At 46.8% G+C, this 20,714-nt stretch overlaps 1 protein-coding gene across 1 annotated transcript; it reads right to left on the bottom strand.

Moving 5' to 3' along the window:
* Positions 1–1,793: 1,793 nt before the first annotated feature.
* Positions 1,794–20,714, bottom strand: LOC135810039 (uncharacterized). Its single transcript, XM_065323506.1, has 13 exons — positions 19,503–20,714; positions 18,062–18,190; positions 17,273–17,338; positions 16,552–16,669; positions 15,653–15,816; positions 12,534–12,724; positions 11,733–11,896; positions 11,198–11,298; positions 7,942–8,145; positions 7,433–7,564; positions 6,919–6,979; positions 5,879–6,003; positions 1,794–2,670 (listed from the first exon to the last, which is right to left on the bottom strand). The coding sequence occupies exons 1-13, from the start codon at positions 20,418–20,420 to the stop codon at positions 2,515–2,517; spliced, it is 2,529 nt and encodes an 842-aa protein (XP_065179578.1). The 5' UTR covers positions 20,421–20,714; the 3' UTR covers positions 1,794–2,514.

Genomic DNA, 20,714 nt, shown 5'->3' with positions numbered 1-20,714 from the left:
TACCAAGGTGTTGTTGTGTCCTCCTCATTCATTTTTACTTCTGGAGATCTGGAGCGGGCTGTGATTTTCCGGCATGATTGTCTTGGACAGCTACAAGGTCAATGTCAATCCGTCCACGGACAAACTACAATGCACTAGTAGCTGTGTAAAGTGACATTACTACCACATGTCATTGATCCATGCTTGGGTACTCCATACAGTCACGTACTGGCAAAATTGATCTTCCCCAAAACATTGCTTGAAGTCGATCCTATCACGTCCAGCACGTTTTCCAATCTAAGCACTTACTCTAACGCATGGATCGAAGCCATGTGGAATTCTCGGAAGACTTTGTATTTCTAAGTGCAATGTCATTTACTGTACAAGTACATGTCATGTAGATACATCCTCAACCCTTTGGACACACTTTCCCCAAACATTGACGGGATAACAGCGCCACTCCATTGCAACCATCACAGCTGCATTCCATAATTATCATTATTGTGCTGGTCCGTACTTCGTCGAATACCCTGTCAACTGTTACTTCACAACTTCATCATGTGAACCCATTACGGCATTAGAGAAAGTACATGTAGTACAATGAATGTACAATTATTCTACATGCATGTCGAGTGGAGTCTGGAACGAGAGTGAGCTCCATCACTCAATACAATAAAAATGTATCGACTATATTAAAAGTATGTCAGGAACTGTACTGCACGTACAAGCACATGTACTTCTCTAATACTTCGTTATTAGTAGTTTTGTTGGCCATTTGTCTGTAGGGATAAGCAGTCTGCCGCGATAAAATACCACAATACTTATAATTTCGCTCAGCTATCATCGTCGGTGCTCCTTCTCCACCCGTATGTTCATGTCAGAACAGTGCAGTTCCTCATTCGCTGCTGCCCTGTTGTTGAGAAGGCACTTACTCTCACTCGTTTGGGCTGAAGCCTAAGGATAGGCTTGCACAAAACAATCATCATCATCTGTTGTACATGTACATAATACACACTGTCTGGTCTGATGTCCCAGTATTCGCATGGTTATGCACTGCCCTAACGGAGATCCTCTGTTCATTTTAACGTTAGACTTAGAGCGCTCCCACCGATCCTGATTCATGACAAAAGTACCGGTACCTCTTCGTTTTATGATTCGTGCTACCAGTAATAGGGATTCTGTCCATAGCCATAGGCTGACTCAGGTGACTGCCGAGTACGAGTGTAGTCGATAAAAACAGCAAAACAGTAGGAGTTTGGAAGTCACTGATCAAGTCACAATAAAAATCTGTCAACAATGCGTGCCAGATAGCCCCAACTCCCTCCCTGCCTGGCAATACAATGCCAATGGCCGCAGCTGGGGGGAGGCGTTCTGGGGGTGTGCACTGCCCGTGTGCTCGTGACAGGCCTATCAGGATGGATGTAAGAAGAGGGTCAATTAGGGCTCAATGACGAGGTAAATGATTCCTCTACGAGGGAACACCTTTCGTTCGGTTACCCGTCCCAGAAGGCAATACTACTGCAGAGCATTAGTGCCAGAATGACCATAGCGAGTCTTAGCGACAATTCACTTGTGCCATGCGCGTATGCTCCCACCATTCCGTGGTTTCGGTGCTTCGGCCATGCTTGGCTTGATCCACATGACACAGAGTTACTTGAAAACAGGAAGATGCGACAAGTTCAGTCACGCTATGTTACAATGTGACATAGCGTGACTGAATTTGTCGCGCAATTTTTCACATGTCATGTGCATTGTATGTACTACTCCCAGTAGCATAAATTATAAATACGCACTTTTCGCCCTGAGCTTTTGGGTACTTTCGTTCCGATCAATATTCATACACATGTACAGTGAAACCTGGTTAGGAAGAACACTGATAAGACAAACGTTTGCCTAAGAAGAACTAGTATTCGTAACTGTATTGGATAAGACCCTGTGTATTCACTGGGTAAAACATATGAATGAGAAGAACTCCCGTTATTGCGAACAAATATCATCGGTCCCTTGAAGTTCGTCCTAAAGAGGTTTGACTGTAATTACAAACGAAAATCCGGTGGAACAAAAAGCGAATAAATGGTATCTAAAGAATGCGGCAAAACATAGAGATTGCCCGTGGAGAAAACGCAGTTTTTGTCAGAGGCTTTCCCTCATGCTCAGGGCTGAGAATCCGATTTCATTCAGATGAAACGCCTACTCTATCCATAATTATGTACAGTTTTAACTGAAGAGAGGTAGATGGTGGTGCGACGTAGTCACGCCAGATTTACATGTAGACTACATTCAGAAAGCGATCAAGGGTATCTATCAACACAAAAATTAATACTATGATATCAATCAACGATTTCATCTACATGAAGGTAGAAACACACACGTGACCATGACGTTGCTGCCATTGTGATGCACTCCAGGCATATTTTTTATAGTGTCAGCCAGCTTTTGTTGTGCTCGCAAGGGTGGAGGGCTGCACTGAATTTCCGTGGTCTTTATGATCAGTCAAACCACCTGTTCGGCACTGAATTTCCATGGTCTTTAGGATCAGTCAAACCACTTGTTCTCCACCACGGCGTGCATCTCCTTGCTCTGAATGTCATCGTAAGCCGCCTGCATGGCGCTCGGCTTGACGCGGATGAAGCGGCGGATAACAATGACTACGATTCTCCGCTGCAAGACTGGACAGTGGGCACGGCAGATCTACGAGCAATACAACACAGTCACAAAACAGCAATTCTACTTGAATCCAGCGCACACTAGCCCATGCCATTTATCGCACGACACAATATTTTTGAATTGTGCAGTTTTGTTTTTATTTGTATTCTTTATTTAGAGTGGGAAGTCCAAAACAGGCCCTAGCCTAATAACAATGGTCCCACTAGTGAGGGAATTCAATTCAATTCAATTCAGTACCCATTCAAACCAAAGTTTTTGGGTGTGCCTCCCTCCGTACTGTGTGTTGTCCAAATGGGCTGCTGGATTTCCCTAGAGCCATTTTGAAATGCAGATCAGCATGTCACTGCATCAAGCCAAATAAATGGGTGCCAAACAACTTGGAAGGCGGTAAAAATGGGAATCGAAGAGGGCAGCGATGCACATGTTGATACTGTTGGGTTTGCCAGTATGCGCCTTCGCCGAGACGCATATTGTAGTGAGCAACCTTCGCAATGCAGAATATCCTGAGGGATGGGAAACCACAAATGCTAGTAGTGGGCTGGGTTTATTAGCTGAAGGAGATGTTCATGTTCAACAGGTCAGACAGACTAAGCAGGGCCCCTCCTAAGACAGGTGCCAGGCCATCATACATGTACATGTGTAAGTCGACTAGTGATTGTTTACTTTGGTATACCTGAGAAACATACAACCAGTAGAATACTATTACAATAATGTACTGGATCATGTCCACATTGTTACAATAGGTGATGACTCAAGTCACATGGTATGACATGTACTTAAGACATGCTGTGATGACAGCACTCATACAATCATGCTTCAGTCACTATGCCCTGTGCAGGGCTGACAGCCAACAGGATACCACCTGTGACTGTGAGACCATCTCCCCCAACTGGGTAGATACCTCACTAAGCACATTCCAGCACAGCACATCATGCCATGATCGATTCGATTCATCAGAGATCGGGCCACTCAAGCACCCAACTCACACCTTGCTGTCATGCATGCGTTGTACTGGACACAGTGCTAGCTAGTAGTATAGTGCGGTCAGATCTGCAATAGCACACGCCCAAGCCCAAGGTACACGTTCGGTTCATGTTCCATCTCAGACATCAACCCACACCCATCACCTATACCCTGAAGCAATTGCAGTGTATTTGCGGCCTTCATTACACAAATACATGTACATGTACTATGACAAGCAGCACACGTTTGCATGCGAAATGCAGGTGAACAGCTGGATATTCACCACCCAGTACAGCACAGCCGGAGTGTTCCAGGTACAAGGAAAAGAAAACACAGGCAGTCGTACAACCCAGAAATGTAGACCTGGGCTAACTGGATCGACTTGAGTCCTCGCTCCACCCATCCAGTATCAGGCCATACCTATCAATATGCTCCAGTGCAAACACAGCATCTGGCTCCAGCAATACAATGTATGTATCGACTATCTTCACCCAGGTATAGACTGGCATTATTCAGTTCAGTGTGGCATGGGAGTTACATGTAGTTACTAGTGTACTCCATTGTTTGTTGCCCTGAGCCCAGACTTACAAGACCTTGTAGTCATTTTGGAGTTGTTGGAGACAATAATCATGACAGTACTGTTTTTTTCCCAAGCTAGTACAGCAGGAAGTTAAGGTTGCGCTTCTTGATTAGCTAGATTATCATACCTTAGGGTAGTAAGATTATCAACTTAGGCAGTAAGATTATCACTTTATGGTTTTAAGATCAAAAGTAAGACCAGGGGTAGTAGAATGATCACACTTCTGTGTTTTGATACTATTATGAGACATATTATTTTGTGAATACTAGTAGCTCATTGACCTACACTGTCAATCCGTACTTGAGCTAAGTGCCAGGCCACCCGATGTTACAGTACTCATCACCCTTGTCCTTGCACGTTACAGCTATTCAAGACCTGAACAATATGTGCCCATAACTCTTTGGCTTGTGCCCCAAATGTTCCTGTTTTCTTTTTTGGTAATATCGTTCGCTCACCTGTTCAAGTTCAGCTTGCACACCTAAGATTAGTGGTATGGTCCCATGAAAATGTCTTGAGAATAGATGTCCGCCCTAAAATCCCTACTGGCCAGCAGCCAGCAGGATTGATGCAGTATATCCTTTATATAACTATGCGAAAGCTGCTGCAAGCCTCACATAAGTCATACAGTGTGGATGTGTTGCACAAGATCTATACTAAGGTGTTTAGTCGGCAATCTGGTGTTGCATTGAGCCATTTCACATGACATTTGCGAATAGCTGCCTGAAGCCAGGTTACATGACACGAATGGTTGCCTGGAGCTAGGTTACATGCTCAGCCCATAGAGACAGGCCACAAGTGTATAACAGTCCTAGATGGACAGCGAACTGGTTGCCCAGTGACACATACATTGCGGCCTAAATAGCTCCAATTTACTGATTGCCTAATTGCAGTCAACATTGGCACAGTACAGCAGTTAGATGTGGGGGAAATGTCCCTTTAGTGGTCATTCGTAACATTGGCACAGGGATGCAATTGAATAAGCAACGGGGGAGACAATAGTTTGCAATTGGACGTGGAGAAAAGTCCCTTTGCTTGCCATCCACAACAATTTGATGATATGGTGTGATCAGACACTTATCCACGGGAGGAACTGGAAGTGCGTGTCCTTGTTAACCGATAAGGGAAAAACAATAGTCCAGTTCTTTACTCGGTAGCATTAGTGCTGGGTTGAACAAGCACGTGGCCCAGTGGTCAGAAGAGATGAGTTGAAACTGGGGTAGTTAGTTGGAGTGTGCCAAAAAAACAGGGGTGTGGCAACCAGTATGGCTGGTTGGACTTTGGCCCAACCAGTTTTCAGCTGGTCAACTCCTTTTTCAAGGCAGAAAAGCATGAGGTATTGCCAATGAGGTGTGCAACGATGATTGGCTGGACCAAAGTAGAGTCACGCAGCTACGCGTTGCACGTGCCTCAGCTCTAATTTGATTGGATTTCTCACGCAACCATCTCTTTCCCTTTTCACTTGACTATAGTGATGAGCGCACAGTAACTTTACTGGTCCTCGATGTATGAGTGCTGGGTGCCGCACAGTACGTGCCTAGATGTATGAGTGCTAGGTGCCGCAGAGTACGAGCACTCTGACCCATGGGCTTTTAATGTCGAATGTGGCAATGCTCATTTGCTCGACCTTAGCCATGCCTTCTTAAAGGCTGTATATGTAATGGCTTAAGTGGCTCGATTATCCTCACGTACCTTCTCATAGTCAGACGGACGTACAAGGTCCAGCGCAAATAGCGCTTTCGGCAGACACTCATTGGCAAGCATTTCCATGTCCACGTTCTTGATCCCGATCTGCTTTATCGTCACTTCTTCCAGAGCTACATGCAGTTAGCCAAAAGAAGCAGCCCAACAATTACCGTTAAGTTCCGCAAGAGCACCACACCCTGATTTGAAGCCAGGAATGAATGCCTCGTGACCGAGTATGTGTGGCTGAAATCACACCGTGCTAATCGTACGGCGAAGTGGACTGTACGAATATCACGGGGCTAGATCAGCTGGTTGTTTCAGCGTGGTGCCACTCTGAGGTGAAATGAGTATGATCTGTGTTCATTGGCTGCTGTTGGGGAACAGGAAGTGAATTCTGCCGGCCATCGGTTCGTAAATACTTTGGAAGTGTCTGCTGCAAATCTAGTCAAAAATACAAATGTAGGCATGCGTAATGCGTGTTGTGCGAGACTCTTCAATTTGCCAGGTGTATGTGGGGAAATTGAAATCGAGCCATTAGGAAACACGAGGATGTGTTGGGCCGGGTGTGATATGGGCGTGACGGGGTATGGGCGTCTCAGTCTACAAAAAGATCTTGGTGCATGGTACAAGGGCGCACGTGGGGAAAAAGATACTCTGTGCCAATGCTTGGGTACCCCCGTCGTTTTCCATAATGTAATCCAGAAACAGGTGCGCAACACTCCGGGCACACCTGATGTGGTCAATTGTGAAGACTGTCTAAGCAACATAATTATGATATGTACAGGATACTCATACTATAATATGATGAAGACAAATCGGTCTACTTTGTGTGGCACTAACTGCTTGGATGACTAAAACGTGCTCTGATCAAAACCTGAACATCCAGTCAGTTACTACTGCAGTGATACACAATAGCCATCATCAATGGCATTCCCCCAGGGATTGGATGGCAGCGAAGGCGGTACCATTCTGTCTGTGCACGTCGACTGGTATTTGCGTGAACACTGAGAAAGTCGCAGCTTGGTCGGCCAGCTGAATGTGCTTACCGTCATTCTCAGGCAGAGTCTTCACGTCAGCTATGTACGAAATCGTACCAACACTGTCACCCTGAACAGACGTGACAAGTACACACATACATAGCATGCAAACATCAATAGGATGGCATCCCTCAGTAGTGCATAACAGCAGACCTTTCACAAAGCACTGATAGTTGACCCTATCACCCGACTGTACAAGTTGATACATACAAGATTTGGGATTTAGCAACAAAAGTCGTTGTTTGTATCACTGGCAATTTTTCTTAATGACAGTCATTTCAAACGTAGAGTCAGAATGACTTTTCCAAGGGTTGGCAAAGTCCAGTGCAGCCATTTGCACATTACATCTACTTTTTAACTGTTTCACATTGAGGATGGGTGCTGGCTGAAAATTTAGTGAATCCAGAATGGCGGTTGCAGCCAGGGAGTAGTTATTGTATTGTACTACATGTACTCCTTGGTTGCTGCAAAGAGAACGTGTGTGAGTACATGTACTGGTCAAAATGCTCGTCAAGCGACTTACCGGGCTGAATTTGTTGATGTGTGTGCCCAAGTCCAGCTCGTGGTAGATTTGCTCACCGAGGTCTGGCAGAGAGTTGCCAATGGCGCAGTACATGACCAGTGGCCCGGGCACTATCAACTGCTCGGTCTCATACTGCATGGAACAACACGGCAAGTGAGTACTCGACTGTTTCAGTGCACTGGAAAGAGGAATGAGGCAGATGAACTAACAACGGTCGCCCAACTACTGGACAGGAATTATAGAAGATGCAAATTCAAAAGTTCCAGATGACCTCGGAGGCACATGTATCAATCATGATATCAGTATGCGATATTGTGATGACCCTGGTGCTTCTGGTTTGGCGTATCCGTATTACTATGCATGGCTGGTTCTCAGCGTTGGTTCTTACCGCTCATGATTAGTTTTGGGTAGCTGCAAGTTGATTGCATGCTGTAGGATGTTGAATATAATTATATTCAACTAGTTACGCTGTAATCACTTCCTATGTGCGTGTCAAACTTTACCCTTACCTTGAAGAAGTTGATGTGGAAGTCATTGGTGAGGCGACACAGATTGCTGAAGTATATGCAGTCGTATTTGTCGAGGTAGCGCACCAGACGATGGACAAACACCTGGCCAGGCTCCAAGATTGCTTGCTGTTGACCTTGGGTTGCCATCAGCTCAGCTAGAGGCCTGGCGAGGAGATGTTGACGAACGTTTGACTCAGGTTTGACCTGCAATACAAACACACCGACACTCACCTTAGTAACTGCTGCTTTTCAGCCTAGAGTGCTGCCAGCCTGTCCTAAATCAGGACGGCAAGAAGTATGGAAGCCAGGACATAGAGGACACCTTTCAATAGTCCACTGGAGGCAAGTTAAGACCTCTAAAATGGGCGATAGCATTGAAATGTGGAAAATTTTGGCCAGTCCATTGGATGTCTACTTGTCTCAGATCAATGCCACTGTATTGGGAAGAGATGACCGAAGGACACTGTACCGGGTGGAGATGATCAAGGACATTGTACCCGCTGGAGATGACCCAGGACACTGTATCGGGTGGAGATGACCCAGGCACTGTATTGGGTGGAGATGGAAACCCCGCATGCTCCCATCTTCCACCCTTTATGCCCTTGCTCACACTACCCCTTTGTCTAAGAGACGTAATTCACATCTTGTCACCCTTATCCATTCTCTCAAACTCAATCTGTGTCCACCTCACCTCCACTGTTTCAACTGGTTTTCTTCCCGTAGCACGAGAAACTCCCTTTCCCTTCCGAAACCCAAGTCCTCCTTTCTACTTCACTCTCCCCTTTTCACTGCGTACTCCGCGTGGCTGGCACTTCCCCAAGGAGCTAAGGACCTTTCTTCCCTCCGCCTTTTTAAGAGCCTTGTCGCGCCTTGACTTTGATTTTGTGTTTCTCATTTTGTTGCAATCACTACTTATCCATGCCGGTTCCTTTTTTCTTCTCCTCCCCTTCTCCCTTCCTTGCCGTGGTTGGCTAACACCCTCTCTCTTTGTATTGGCCGGTGTTCTCACTGTGCTATGAGATGCTGCAATAAATAAATAAATGACCCAGGACACTGTACCGGGTGGAGATGACCCAGGACATTGTACCGGGTGGAGATGACCCAGGACTCTGTACCGGGTGGAGATGACCCAGGACACTGCACCGGGTGGAGATGACCCAGGACACTGTACCGGGTGGAGATGACCCAGGACACTGTACCGGGTGGAGATGACCCAGGACACTGTACCGGGTGGAGATGACCCAGGACATTGTACCGGGTGGAGATGACCCAGGACACTGTACCGGGTGGAGGTGACCCAGGACATTGTACCGGGTGGAGATGACCCAGGACATTGTACCGGGTGGAGATGACCCAGGACACTGTACCGGGTGGAGATGACCCAGGACTCTGTACCGGGTGGAGATGACCCAGGACACTGCACCGGGTGGAGATGACCCAGGACACTGTACCGGGTGGAGATGACCCAGGACACTGTACCGGGTGGAGATGACCCAGGACACTGTACCGGGTGGAGATGACCCAGGACATTGTACCGGGTGGAGATGACCCAGGACACTGTACCGGGTGGAGATGACCCAGGACATTGTACCGGGTGGAGATGACCCAGGACATTGTACCGGGTGGAGATGACCCAGGACACTGTACCGGGTGGAGATGACCCAGGACTCTGTACCGGGTGGAGATGACCCAGGACACTGCACCGGGTGGAGATGACCCAGGACACTGTACCGGGTGGAGATGACCCAGGACACTGTACCGGGTGGAGATGACCCAGGACACTGTACCGGGTGGAGATGAGTGACCTAGGGGTCAAACGGGTGTACCTTTAACTAACGAACGGGTAATTTTTTTAACGGGCGGGTTAACGGGTACTCTTTAGCAGCCATATTAATATTTTGCGCATTTCTCACATAAATCATGATTTAAATTTGTATATTCTCAGGTTGTATTTTGATACCACATTATGATTCGTGTCTCATAATTATATTATGGCAATGAAGTTCCAAATGAATGTCATCCGTACATTTGCCCATGTACACAACTTCACAGGCAGTTACAATCGTACATGGTCCTCGTGCTACATGTATTTTGATACATGTACGCAAAAAATCAACTGCAGACGGATGTGATTCAAGCCATGCAAGGACAGAGTAGTTTAGCAAAACTTCCGTGATCTCGCGCGATCCTATTTTGCTATGTTCGCAGAGAACTGGTACTCTTCGTATTCAGAAGATGTTCGCACCCATAGCTAGCTGGGGTGCCTGACACAGCTGATTTGCTGCTGGCCAGCTAGCTGCTAGTGCTAGCTCGTTGAACTCGTGAAACGAATCTTCACAAATCCCGGTAATCTTGTATGCAATATTTCGAACTACTTTTCAACTAAACCGAGTTCGTCGATTGAAAATGAAGGAACAAACTACAACCATGAGTATCATAGCTACCACCTACGGACATCACCGTGTGTGACACTCCGACTGGTCACTCAGCCTGGTGACACTAGTTCATCTTCAAGTACTGTGGCAGGTTCGATGTCGGAGATCCATCGTAACTTTCTAGTAACTCAGCTGCCATACATAATGATGTCGGAGAACCATCATAACTTTCTACTAAGTTTCTAGTAACTCAGCAGCTGCCACCTCCTTGAACGAGTTTCAAGTCTTGCATTTTCTCACATCGCAATCAAAAACGTCCAGTACGAGGAGTTTTACTTGCACTAGAGTGGAGAGAACGACTGTCTTTCAGCCTGTTCCTGCCTGACAAAGTCGAAAGCGGGAATGCACAGGAGAAAGGAAAAGAGTACTAGTAGTAGATCTACGAGTAGGATCATCGAAATCCAAGCTCCTTTTTTTTTTTTTTTTTTTTTTTTTTTTTTTTACAAACGGGTACCCTTTTACTAACGGTACCTGAGATTAACGGGCGGGTACCCGGGTAACCGGTACACCCGTTTGACCCCTAGAGATGACCCAGGACATTGTACCAGGTGGAGATGACCCAGGACATTGTACCGGGTGGAGATGACCCAGGACATTGTACCAGGTGGAGATGACCCAGGACACTGCACCGGGTGGAGAGGCCCCATGCATGAATCTAAACCTTTGCTATACAACTGAAATGCTTTGTAGCCTTACTTTCCGCAATCCATCTCACAACCCTGGTTATGAAAGCTAGGCTAGACAGCTGTAGTGGATGTGATTGGTTGATATGTATGCTGCCAGTTAGGTCTTTTTGACTTGCAGGGGATTGAGGTTCTCACCAGCTTAGTTGGTGCCAGAGATTTGCCAGCTTCAGAATTGATCTCGCTCGGATTAGATGGAAACATTGTTTTCTTTCGTGAACTGAACTGAAGCTTGTCATCTGGAACAGGACGAGCAACACATTGCAGATAAAGCAAGATAGCTGCAAGATGAATAATCCTGTGAACATCACTTCATCCTCAGGACATCACCATGGCACTATGATCAGTATGATGTCATCATGATGGCATGGTGACATCATCAAAGTACACATGAAACAAGTAGACCAGAGGGAACTCTTCAGATATGATATACGTGCAGACCTCATGAGCAAGACGACTACTGCGACTACATGGCCCTAGGTGTGTGCATCTCACAGTAACAGTGAACATTGCTCTGCTCTATTCACAAGGTGGGATGTCACCTGCCTCCAGTATACAAGATTATGAGGTGTCTGCAGGGCTAAACTATTGCAAACAGACATGGCCACCGGAAAGCCATCACAGCAGAATAGAAAAAGTGGATGCCGATATGTATTGCAATGGGCCACTGTACCTTGATTGACCAGGACATGCGTGGTGTCCAGGACCAGGTAGCCGTCAGCCGTCCAGCTCTTCTTGTCCACGCGCACAAACGAGCGAAACATGTCTCCGGCTTCCAGCGGCCTCACCATGATGTTGTCGTACGTACCCAAGTGAAAACGTGCCTTCTCCGTCAGTCTGTGGGCGGCGCACATACACAGGCAAACAAGTGGTTTAGTCTGCTGGCTGTGAAGTGGCTTAGTCTGCCGAGTTACGGCAAATCATTCTGACTTCTGTGTTAGAAAGCTCTCGAGGGTTGCATAGTGTGGCATTACACAGCGGCGTTAGACATGCTACAGTCACTACGGTATTGACCGCACCACCCTTTGCCCACAGGTAACACGTGAAACAATAAAATGCACTGATTTGGTTTCAAAATTTTCGAATTTGTTCTGCACAGCCATCTCCATTGAGTGAATTGTACTTCAAGTGGCTTGGCTGTATCACCTTAGAATACCTGCCGACGCCCTTGTTCATGCATGTGCATATACCGTATCTCCCCAGGTTGCACTCGATTGTAAGTCGCACCCCCTATTTTCAGGTTTGATCCATATTATATTGACTTCAATAGTAATTCATTGCTCGATTGTAAGTTACATCCCCTTTTTACCTTGATTTTTATGTAAAAAGGTGTGCGACTTTTATTCGGGGAAATATCATACTTGTACACACAACAATACGAAAGTCAAGTGTCAAATCATGTTGGCGGGGAAAGCGAGAGCTCCAGTGTGGGAGCAACCAGCTTCCTTATGCATACACCATGATCACTACTCACTTGGACACGGATAGGCCTATGCACAGGAGCTGAGCTAGTGCATACGGCAAGACTGGACGATGCGTTCCCAGCCTGGACTTGTGCTTGGCGCTGAATTCGGACGTGCGCGGGTTGTACACTAGCATGTGCCACATAGTGATCCAGCTCTCATCTATAGTCAGCTCGTATGGACACCGTATGACATCGCCAACCTGGACAAGTTAGAATGTCAGTTAAGTTAGAATATCAGTTAAATAATCATGGGGAGTCATGGGTACACACTATTGATACTAAGTAAACAGTTTCCTCTGAGACAAAAATGCGATATACTAAAAAAAAGGACACATGTAGTGCGACAACAAGAGACAACCACTGGACATAACTAACGAGGTTTCGACGACCTACCTAACAGCCTAAGTGTGAATTTAATTTGCTTCTGCTTGCAAAAACTTTCAAGATGTTCGTAATGAGCCTGAAGTCTGTCCTTTTTATGAGTACTATTGATACTAGTAATCATTCATGATTGCCATGTACATCATCATATTACTATAGAACATGTACATCATCATATTACTGTAGAAGATCACACAAGACTAAGGTTACAAGGAGAAGGTGGGTACAGTCAAACCTCATTAGGACGAACACTGATAAGGCGAACTTTCCTTCAGTACGAACTAGGGCCAATCCTATGGTTGGCCAGGCATCATATCAAGTCAAATTATTCGCTTACGACGAACTCCTTTATGGCGAATTTTCTTGAAGACGAACTAACTTCAAGCGTGATTTGAACAAAATCAGCGTGTAGTACGAACTTTTGATCCCCGTGGGTGCGCTGGGTATAGTTTTTTTTCCGATAGCCGAGGCCTCTTGTACTGGCAAAACATGTTACGAGGCGGCGGACATGCTGTCATGAATTCATTGCACATTGTACTTACCTGTTGCTGGGTTATGTTATGAAAAAATGTGTTACATTTGCCACAGCACGCACCTTCACATAAATACAATCCGTATGATATGCATATCAATGTTTTAGTGAAGTCTTGATAAGAAGAACTCCGGATAAGACAAAAAAACTTGTTCGGTCCATTGAAGTTCATCCTAACGAGGTTTGACTGTACCTGTACTAGAACCTGATGTCCAGCACAGCTAACACGATAGCTGCGCTCACTGAAAGCCGGCCGAAGATGCAAAACTAACGCCCTACGATAACACCACTTTACATGTACATATGAATGTCCAGGCGCATTCGTGCCACTGCCAGGCCACCAAGGGGCATGCGAGTGGAGGGCGCCAACTATGTACTTTGGGTTATCCTCCCCTCAATTCACACCTGCTAAAGATTTTTCAGATAATACCATTTCCGCAGTCTATCACGACATCCTATAAATCTAATACAATGCGCAGTTGCCCAATGTGCTATCCAGGTTGGAGATGATGCAGCGGGTGCACAATGTCTGCTAGGTCCCATGACAAGATATAGACTACATGTAGAGTAAAACCTGTGACTAACGACCACCCCTTGGGGCCAGCAAAAGCGGTCTTTAGTGGCAGGTGGTCTTTAGTTAGAGGTTTGCACTGCGCGACCATATACGGATCCCGTATATTAGTGTTGAAACGATCTCACCGGATACTCGTTAGCTCGCTCGCCAGAAACTCGGCTCGTTTGTGCGGCCAGCTCGTTTGCATTAACGAACACCATACACCGTACTCCGTACACATGGCAGTACATGTCGACCAGGGAGTCGTAACATATTAATTTTTACGACTCCCTGGTCGATCGAGAGTCCAGTCCCGCGCAAAGTGAAAATCACTCGCAGTTACAGTGACTGTATGCCTGCAAGACACTTGAGTTGGTTCAGTTGTCGTTGCAGCTTTGGTGGACTCCACTGATGTCTTGTTCCGCATCTGCTGACCTGTCGCAGGATATGCTTCGGTCACCTCTCCATTCGAGTGAAAGTAAAATAGTTACGCTCAGTCGTTTGGAAGTTTTCTCCCGCGATGCAGCGAAGACCAGGGCTACTTGCAATCTTTGCAAAACGGTCTATTCTTACAAAGGCTACTCGACGACGGCGCTGAAAAGACATCTCGACACCAAACAGCAGTCCGAAGTGAAGCAGCAGCAACCCCAAATGCCGGCGATGATAATTTGAACCAGCTGAAAAAAATGGAACTTAGAAAAAAAAATATTCAAAAAATCATATTTGCCACATCAATGAAACTCGTTAGCTCGCTCGATAGCTTGCTCGTTAGTGGAACAGATCGCTCGTTTGTTATAGATACGCTCGTTTCAACACTACCGTATATGATATGTATGTCAAAATGCAGCTAATAGTAATACGATTCCCCAGGACTTGCGCAATGCCATTCTTGTTTCAGGTGAAACAACACTTGGAGAGATAGAGAGACGGAGAGAGACAGAGGGGGAAGACTACTTTTTGCAGACAGCAAATTCAGCTGCTACTTATAAAACCAGGAGTCAAACGTTCCCTGTAGAAGTTTCGTTTTACGCTGGGCTTCAAATTTGTTCATGTGATCAAGCGTGCCGACTGTCCTTGTTGTAACTTCTCGATTGCTTGAACGCGATCCTTCAGCATCAGGACCTTGCGGTGCTGCTTTGTTTCTGGATTCCTTGATGCCATCATCGATTCGTCTGTATGACTGGGGTGTCAGAGCCGCTCTGTCTTCGTTTCTCCTCCGAGTAGTAACATCGATCAGAGAGCGCTTTTGATGCGCTGTCCAAGACGTTTCCTATCGTGTTTATTCTTGACAGAGCTTGAAATTTGGACAGGTGTAGTGCAGTCCACATCGATTCCACAGTCAAAATGATCTGTGTTCATTTGTTCAGCTGTAGTATCGAAAGAGTCCTTTCAGGACCATGGAAAATCAGCAAATTTTCAAGAAGGAGCTTTGAGCAACATTTTATTTCGTACATCGCGGTCGCTAGTTACGGGTCAATAATCATCTTTGGGGCAAGAAAAGACGGTCGCTGGTCGCGTGCAGCAGGTAGTCGCTAGTCACAGTGCATTTTGAATGTGAGACCGTCCGTGACTGGCGAAGTGGTCGGTAGTACCAGGCTGGTCGCTAGTCACGGTGGTCGCTAGTCACGGTGGTCTTTAGTTACAGGTTTTACTGTACTTTACCTGTAGTCGTTCATGCGTTACGCGATCGACAAGACGTCCACGTATGAACGAGGGCACCTCCATACCCGTCTGATTGAGGACCAGCCTGGAGGCCTCTTCCAACTTTGGCTGCTGTAGTTTCCACTTCCTTAGCAGTGCCTTAGCCATGGCCTTGTGTGGTGGCCCTGCACGTGCACACGACATTGCATTAATGCAATCAAGACGAGGTTTGTGTTTCAAGCAGAAACAGGATTGCCCAACTGTCCCATGTGTGAAACTATAGGCAGGCATGTCACTCTTGAGCGGGGCAAAGGTCGGAATGGGGTCCTGAGGGTGTCCCCTAGCGATGGTTTACTGGGTGGGTGCAGAAGGGCGGAGACCTTCCGCAGAAATCTAGCATTCTCGAAAGATGATCATGGTCCATATCACAATGGGGAGAGAGGAAGCTGTGTCACGACTCTCTATTGCGTGGAAGGCTCTGCCGTAGGGTACTGAGCATGCGTCGTGCAGTAGAGCTTGATTGTGCATCGATCCAGAACAGATAAAGTTAACTCTGGCATACCATCATGTGAAAGTCATTTGAGTATTTTCATTCGGTTTGTCGAAAAGACCAGCACAACTCGGAGTGTTTCGAAAATTGGAATACATGGCAGTGCTGATGTCGCCATCCAAGCGCACCGACTGCATTTCACACGTTCCGGTAAAACCAAGAGCAATGATAAAACACACCAATGACAATGGACATGGGGGCATCTTCAGCGTTGGGGAAAGGGATATCAGAACAGGGGTGCAACAGGTCCTGCTTTGGCCGGACCACTTTTTCGCCCAGAATGCAGGATTGTTCATCCCATTTTCAAAATGTTCACGGGGAGACCCTGGACCCCCTCCGACGGTGGTGCTACGCGCCTGGAGAACCTGACCTTTGAACTGCCGTACTCCTGTTTCAGAGTCTTCACCGACCAGAGCAGCATTCTCCTTGTGCTTCCCTGTCCGTGTCGTGCCACCGTCAATGGCGACGAGCTCATCTGCCAACTGAATCTGCAGCAACGACCCAGTAGCGTGACAAGCAGGCATTTTAGAATCTACAATGCTGTTCTTTTCACATTCAACGGGACACCCCGGTTGATCTGGTTCATCACACCAGCAAGTTGCACAACTCTCTTAAGTTACAGTTCATACTGTTTCCTTCGGGCAGCCTTTTAGAGTAAACCACCTTTCCAATTATGAAGGTGATCTCATCGGTGAAGAATGTGTACAACTGAATGGCTAGGCACTCTGAATGGCACTCCTGTATACTCAGGACGACTGGGTAAGTGAGGCAGCTGAGAACAATTGAATCTTTGAGATAACTAAGGTGTTAACATAAGGGGAACTCGTGCAGCATCGCGCTGGAACTAGAAATTATCACATCACCGTAATAGTCTATGATGTTGCAAAGTTTGGGCAAGGGTCGCCTGCAAACCGATCACTCGCATTAAAAAAAACCCAGCACAGCACATCAAGATAGCATTGCACTATACGACCAGCTGCTTGCAATGCTGCCTCATAGATGGTGTAGGCAACTCCATGTAAACCCTTTCTGATCTGCAGGTTTTGCTTGCTTGTTTGTTCAAACCCTGGCATGACTGATCACTGACTAACCTCTAACTCAGGAATTGTGTACAAATGGTTGACAAATGGAACCAGGTCTGGTCGATTCAAGATCACCTGTTGCACCACACAGCACAAGAATGCAGTGAAATGAATCCGAGCTAACGACAAGCATAACCAAGAGAGACACATCCTGAATTTAAACGCAAACGCCTATCCCCATGGCAACATAGGGCTGTTTCTTCATTGGCAAAAGAGAGATAGGCAACAACCACTGCAGAACAGTTTGCATGTCACCCAACCCGTTTTTATATTTCTTGTTTTTGCATATCTGTCAACTCTATGTGCTCGATTGATGGGTGGAAGTGCTGACATGCATGCTAACCCGCTAAGCGCTGTTCAAAAAACAATTCTTGCAACAGGACTACTATAAGACCAGTAATGTTAACGAACATTTAATTCTAACAATTTAACGAATTTAAGAAAATCGTTAACTTTGAAGTCGTTATAAGCAAAATGACATGTACATGTACAATCATTTGCTGGTTTTGAGACGGAATTCGTTAGAATTTCACGTCGCTAACCCACAAAAATCCGGAGATCATTAACATTGATTGACGTTTAAATATCTGGTCTTACAGTACTCATCATGCTGCATCTGAACACGTCACGTTTCATGCGCTAGAAGGCCCAGAACAAAGTAGAACATGTTCAAATACTTGACAAAAGGTTTCAGAATTGGTAACTCACAATAGAATTGAAGGATGAATTTATAGGTGTCCGATTTTGGCGTCAGTATAATTGCACCCGAGATCAACATGCATATCCGCCGTGTCCTACCTTTCCATCTATCCCAGTGTTCCTGTCCGAGACTGCGAGTCGACTGAGACGTGCTGGGTCTTCATCGCCACTCTGCCATCCACTGAGCGATACAATACCCGCTGTGTGTGCAGCCAGTGTCGATGACACCTTCGATTCGTGAATAGGAGTAGAGTACAGTGTATCACCATCAGATTGAGCAGAACCGACATGTTGCAAACTTGATGACCCGTTGGTTCTGCATGTACAGTCAAACCTGTCAAGGCGACCACTCGGATAAGGTGACCACCTGTCCTAGAAGACCACTGCAACCAGGACCTAGGGAAGCTATTTCCAGTCAAATGACCCTGGATAAGGAGATCACCTGGTATCAGAGACCATATTTTGAAGGTCCCTTGAGCGGTCGTCTTAGACAGGTTTCACTGTAAATGTATGCCTGCTCAATGTCGTGTTATTGTTGACATTCCTAACGTCACCGTCGTCGTTGTCGTCGTCGTCAATACGAAAACTGAGAAAATCCACTATGGCTTCTGCCGGCTCCTGGCCAAAACTCGGCTTTTCCCAGCTCACAATGTCATGGGAAAAACTCACGGGTAAATACAATACGAGTACCGTACAGTACACGGTGTACTCATGCCACGTGCCCTATTCACTGGCCCATATTTCTCTTACCACAGGTGTATATGTACGGGTACTGGCAATGTCAAAACAGCACAATGACCACCACAACCAGAGGATGCTATTACGCCAACGAGTACAGTCAGACCTCGCTTATCCGGTCCTCGTTTATCCGGATCTCTCACCATCCGGAAGAAAATTGCTGGTTACAGATTTACATGTACAGCATACGTGATGCATCCAACATAACTGGTGTTCGGCTATCCGGTTCCCTCGCCTATCCGGATATTTTTTTGTGGAAAACGGATGTGTGCGGTTTAGCGAGGTCTGACAGTACCAACATGTTTCTTTAAATATTCCTGTAGCTTCCTGTAGCTATGCAAAACACGTCACTGTTAGTGGTGTCCGGCGCTAGCCAGGGTCCACAACGCTTTGTTGCGCATCTTTGTGTGTGTGTGTGATCGGGCGGTCATGTTTTGCACTCTTAGCTTTGCACCGTGTCTTGTTGATATCATGACTTACATGTACACTGTAGAGTCTAGACATTGATCTTTTGAGGTTTGGAGGTTTGGAGGCACTGCTACACTTCATAGCCATGCTATGATCCTGATCAGACTAAATCCAGTAAGTGCAAATCAATCTCTGGTATGGGCAGTGCAAGTCATTGTACGTGTAATCCCCCCCCCCCCCCCCCCCGTCTGTAGTCATCTCCATGGAGCATGCAAGCCGCAGAACCTAATGAATGAAAATGAAGATTATTTTGAGCTTACACGGTCTCCAGTTGAATCAGCACTGGGTAGATCTACAGTAGTACAGGTTTGGAACTTTGTAGAGGGTTTCTCACCTTCATTGCCATGATGGTTTCGTTGTGGCTGTTATCCTGGCACTCCACACTCTCGGAAAACAACGGGGAGCTACCAACTATGGCAATAGTGCGGTCACTCGACTCCGCTATCTGCAGGCTGGCGAAGTATGACAGTGGACTCTCCAGGACTAGAATGAATGTCAGGCGCTGTTCTTGGTGTTCAGTTGCCCAGGCATCGCATTCCTCCACCATTCTCTCCACCTCTCCCACGTCCGCCGCATTCTGAATATTTCGCAGCACAAGACCGTCAAATGCACGGCCGCCGTTCTTCTTGCCGTCGACTGGCTTGTTTGCTGACAAGAAAGATTGCAGTCGTTTCTTTAGGCGCTCTTGCCGCTCGGAGGGCTTAGGCAACACGGGCGAGTCCTCTGTGACATTCGCATCTACCTGCAGGAAGTGAAGTTGATACGCCGGTGTAGCGCCGGACTGAATGGCATCAGCAGCTGCTAGCACAACGTCCGCCAGCTCCTCATTATCGTTCAGAGCGAAGGCGTCCAGGGCCACCGCATCCGCACCAGAGCTGAATACCTTGCTCATATGCTCGCCGCTATCGCTGTCGCCGCTGCATTCAGCAAATAAACATGATCTTAGGTCGACCTTTGCCCGAGCCTTTCCCTCTTCTTTGCGTTCAATCGCAGCCAGCGCTTCCCTGACGGAATCGGGTACGCTCTCATTCCCTGTCGCTGTGCTAGTGAACCTCTTCGATGGACTTGGTACATCTAGGGCTAGATGCTGTGCTCTTGGACTCGGGATTCCTTGCAAAGGTTCAAACGGGAAGCGATGCGCACAGATGGATGTGCGGAGGTGTGAAGACGCTGCTCGCCTTGCGTACCAGACCAGGCCTCTCGCGCTTCCCGCACGGACAGCCGTGTGTCGGGAACACCGCAGTCCGAACATGTTCTTCTAGTACTGTCCACGCATCAGGCCTGGCGGAAATAGACTAAGGTCGCGTCTCCATGTTGAAGAGCAGACACAGCTGAACTGACTTTAGAACAGAGCGGTAGTCGGGGCGAACCCAACAGCCTGCCAACAAATAACCAAGAACAACTAACTGCTGCTGGCGTACTTGCTGCTTGCACTGCGAGGGCACCAGGCAGGACCGGACAGTTCTTGAAAACTCTCAGGTGAGTTCAACCTCTAATTTTCTAAGCATAGAATTGTTCAAGATTTGTTTGAATGAAAGACAAGAGT

Source organism: Sycon ciliatum, chromosome 2 (genome assembly GCF_964019385.1).
Source record: "Sycon ciliatum chromosome 2, ocSycCili1.1, whole genome shotgun sequence".
Lineage (NCBI taxonomy): Eukaryota > Metazoa > Porifera > Calcarea > Leucosolenida > Sycettidae > Sycon > Sycon ciliatum.
The sequence above is the reverse complement of the archived record's forward strand: the minus strand, read 5'-3'. Positions and strand labels throughout refer to the sequence as shown.

Coding starts and splice junctions, on each gene's coding strand:
- LOC135810039 (XM_065323506.1), bottom strand. CDS start 20,420: ATGTTCGGACTGCGGTGTTCCCGACACACGGCTGTCCGTGCGGGAAGC. Junction 17,339..18,061: donor ACACTGGGATAGATGGAAAG/GTAGGACACGGC, acceptor GTGGTGCAACAG/GTGATCTTGAATCGACCAGA. Junction 6,004..6,918: donor GACTCTGCCTGAGAATGACG/GTAAGCACATTC, acceptor AACTGCATGTAG/CTCTGGAAGAAGTGACGATA.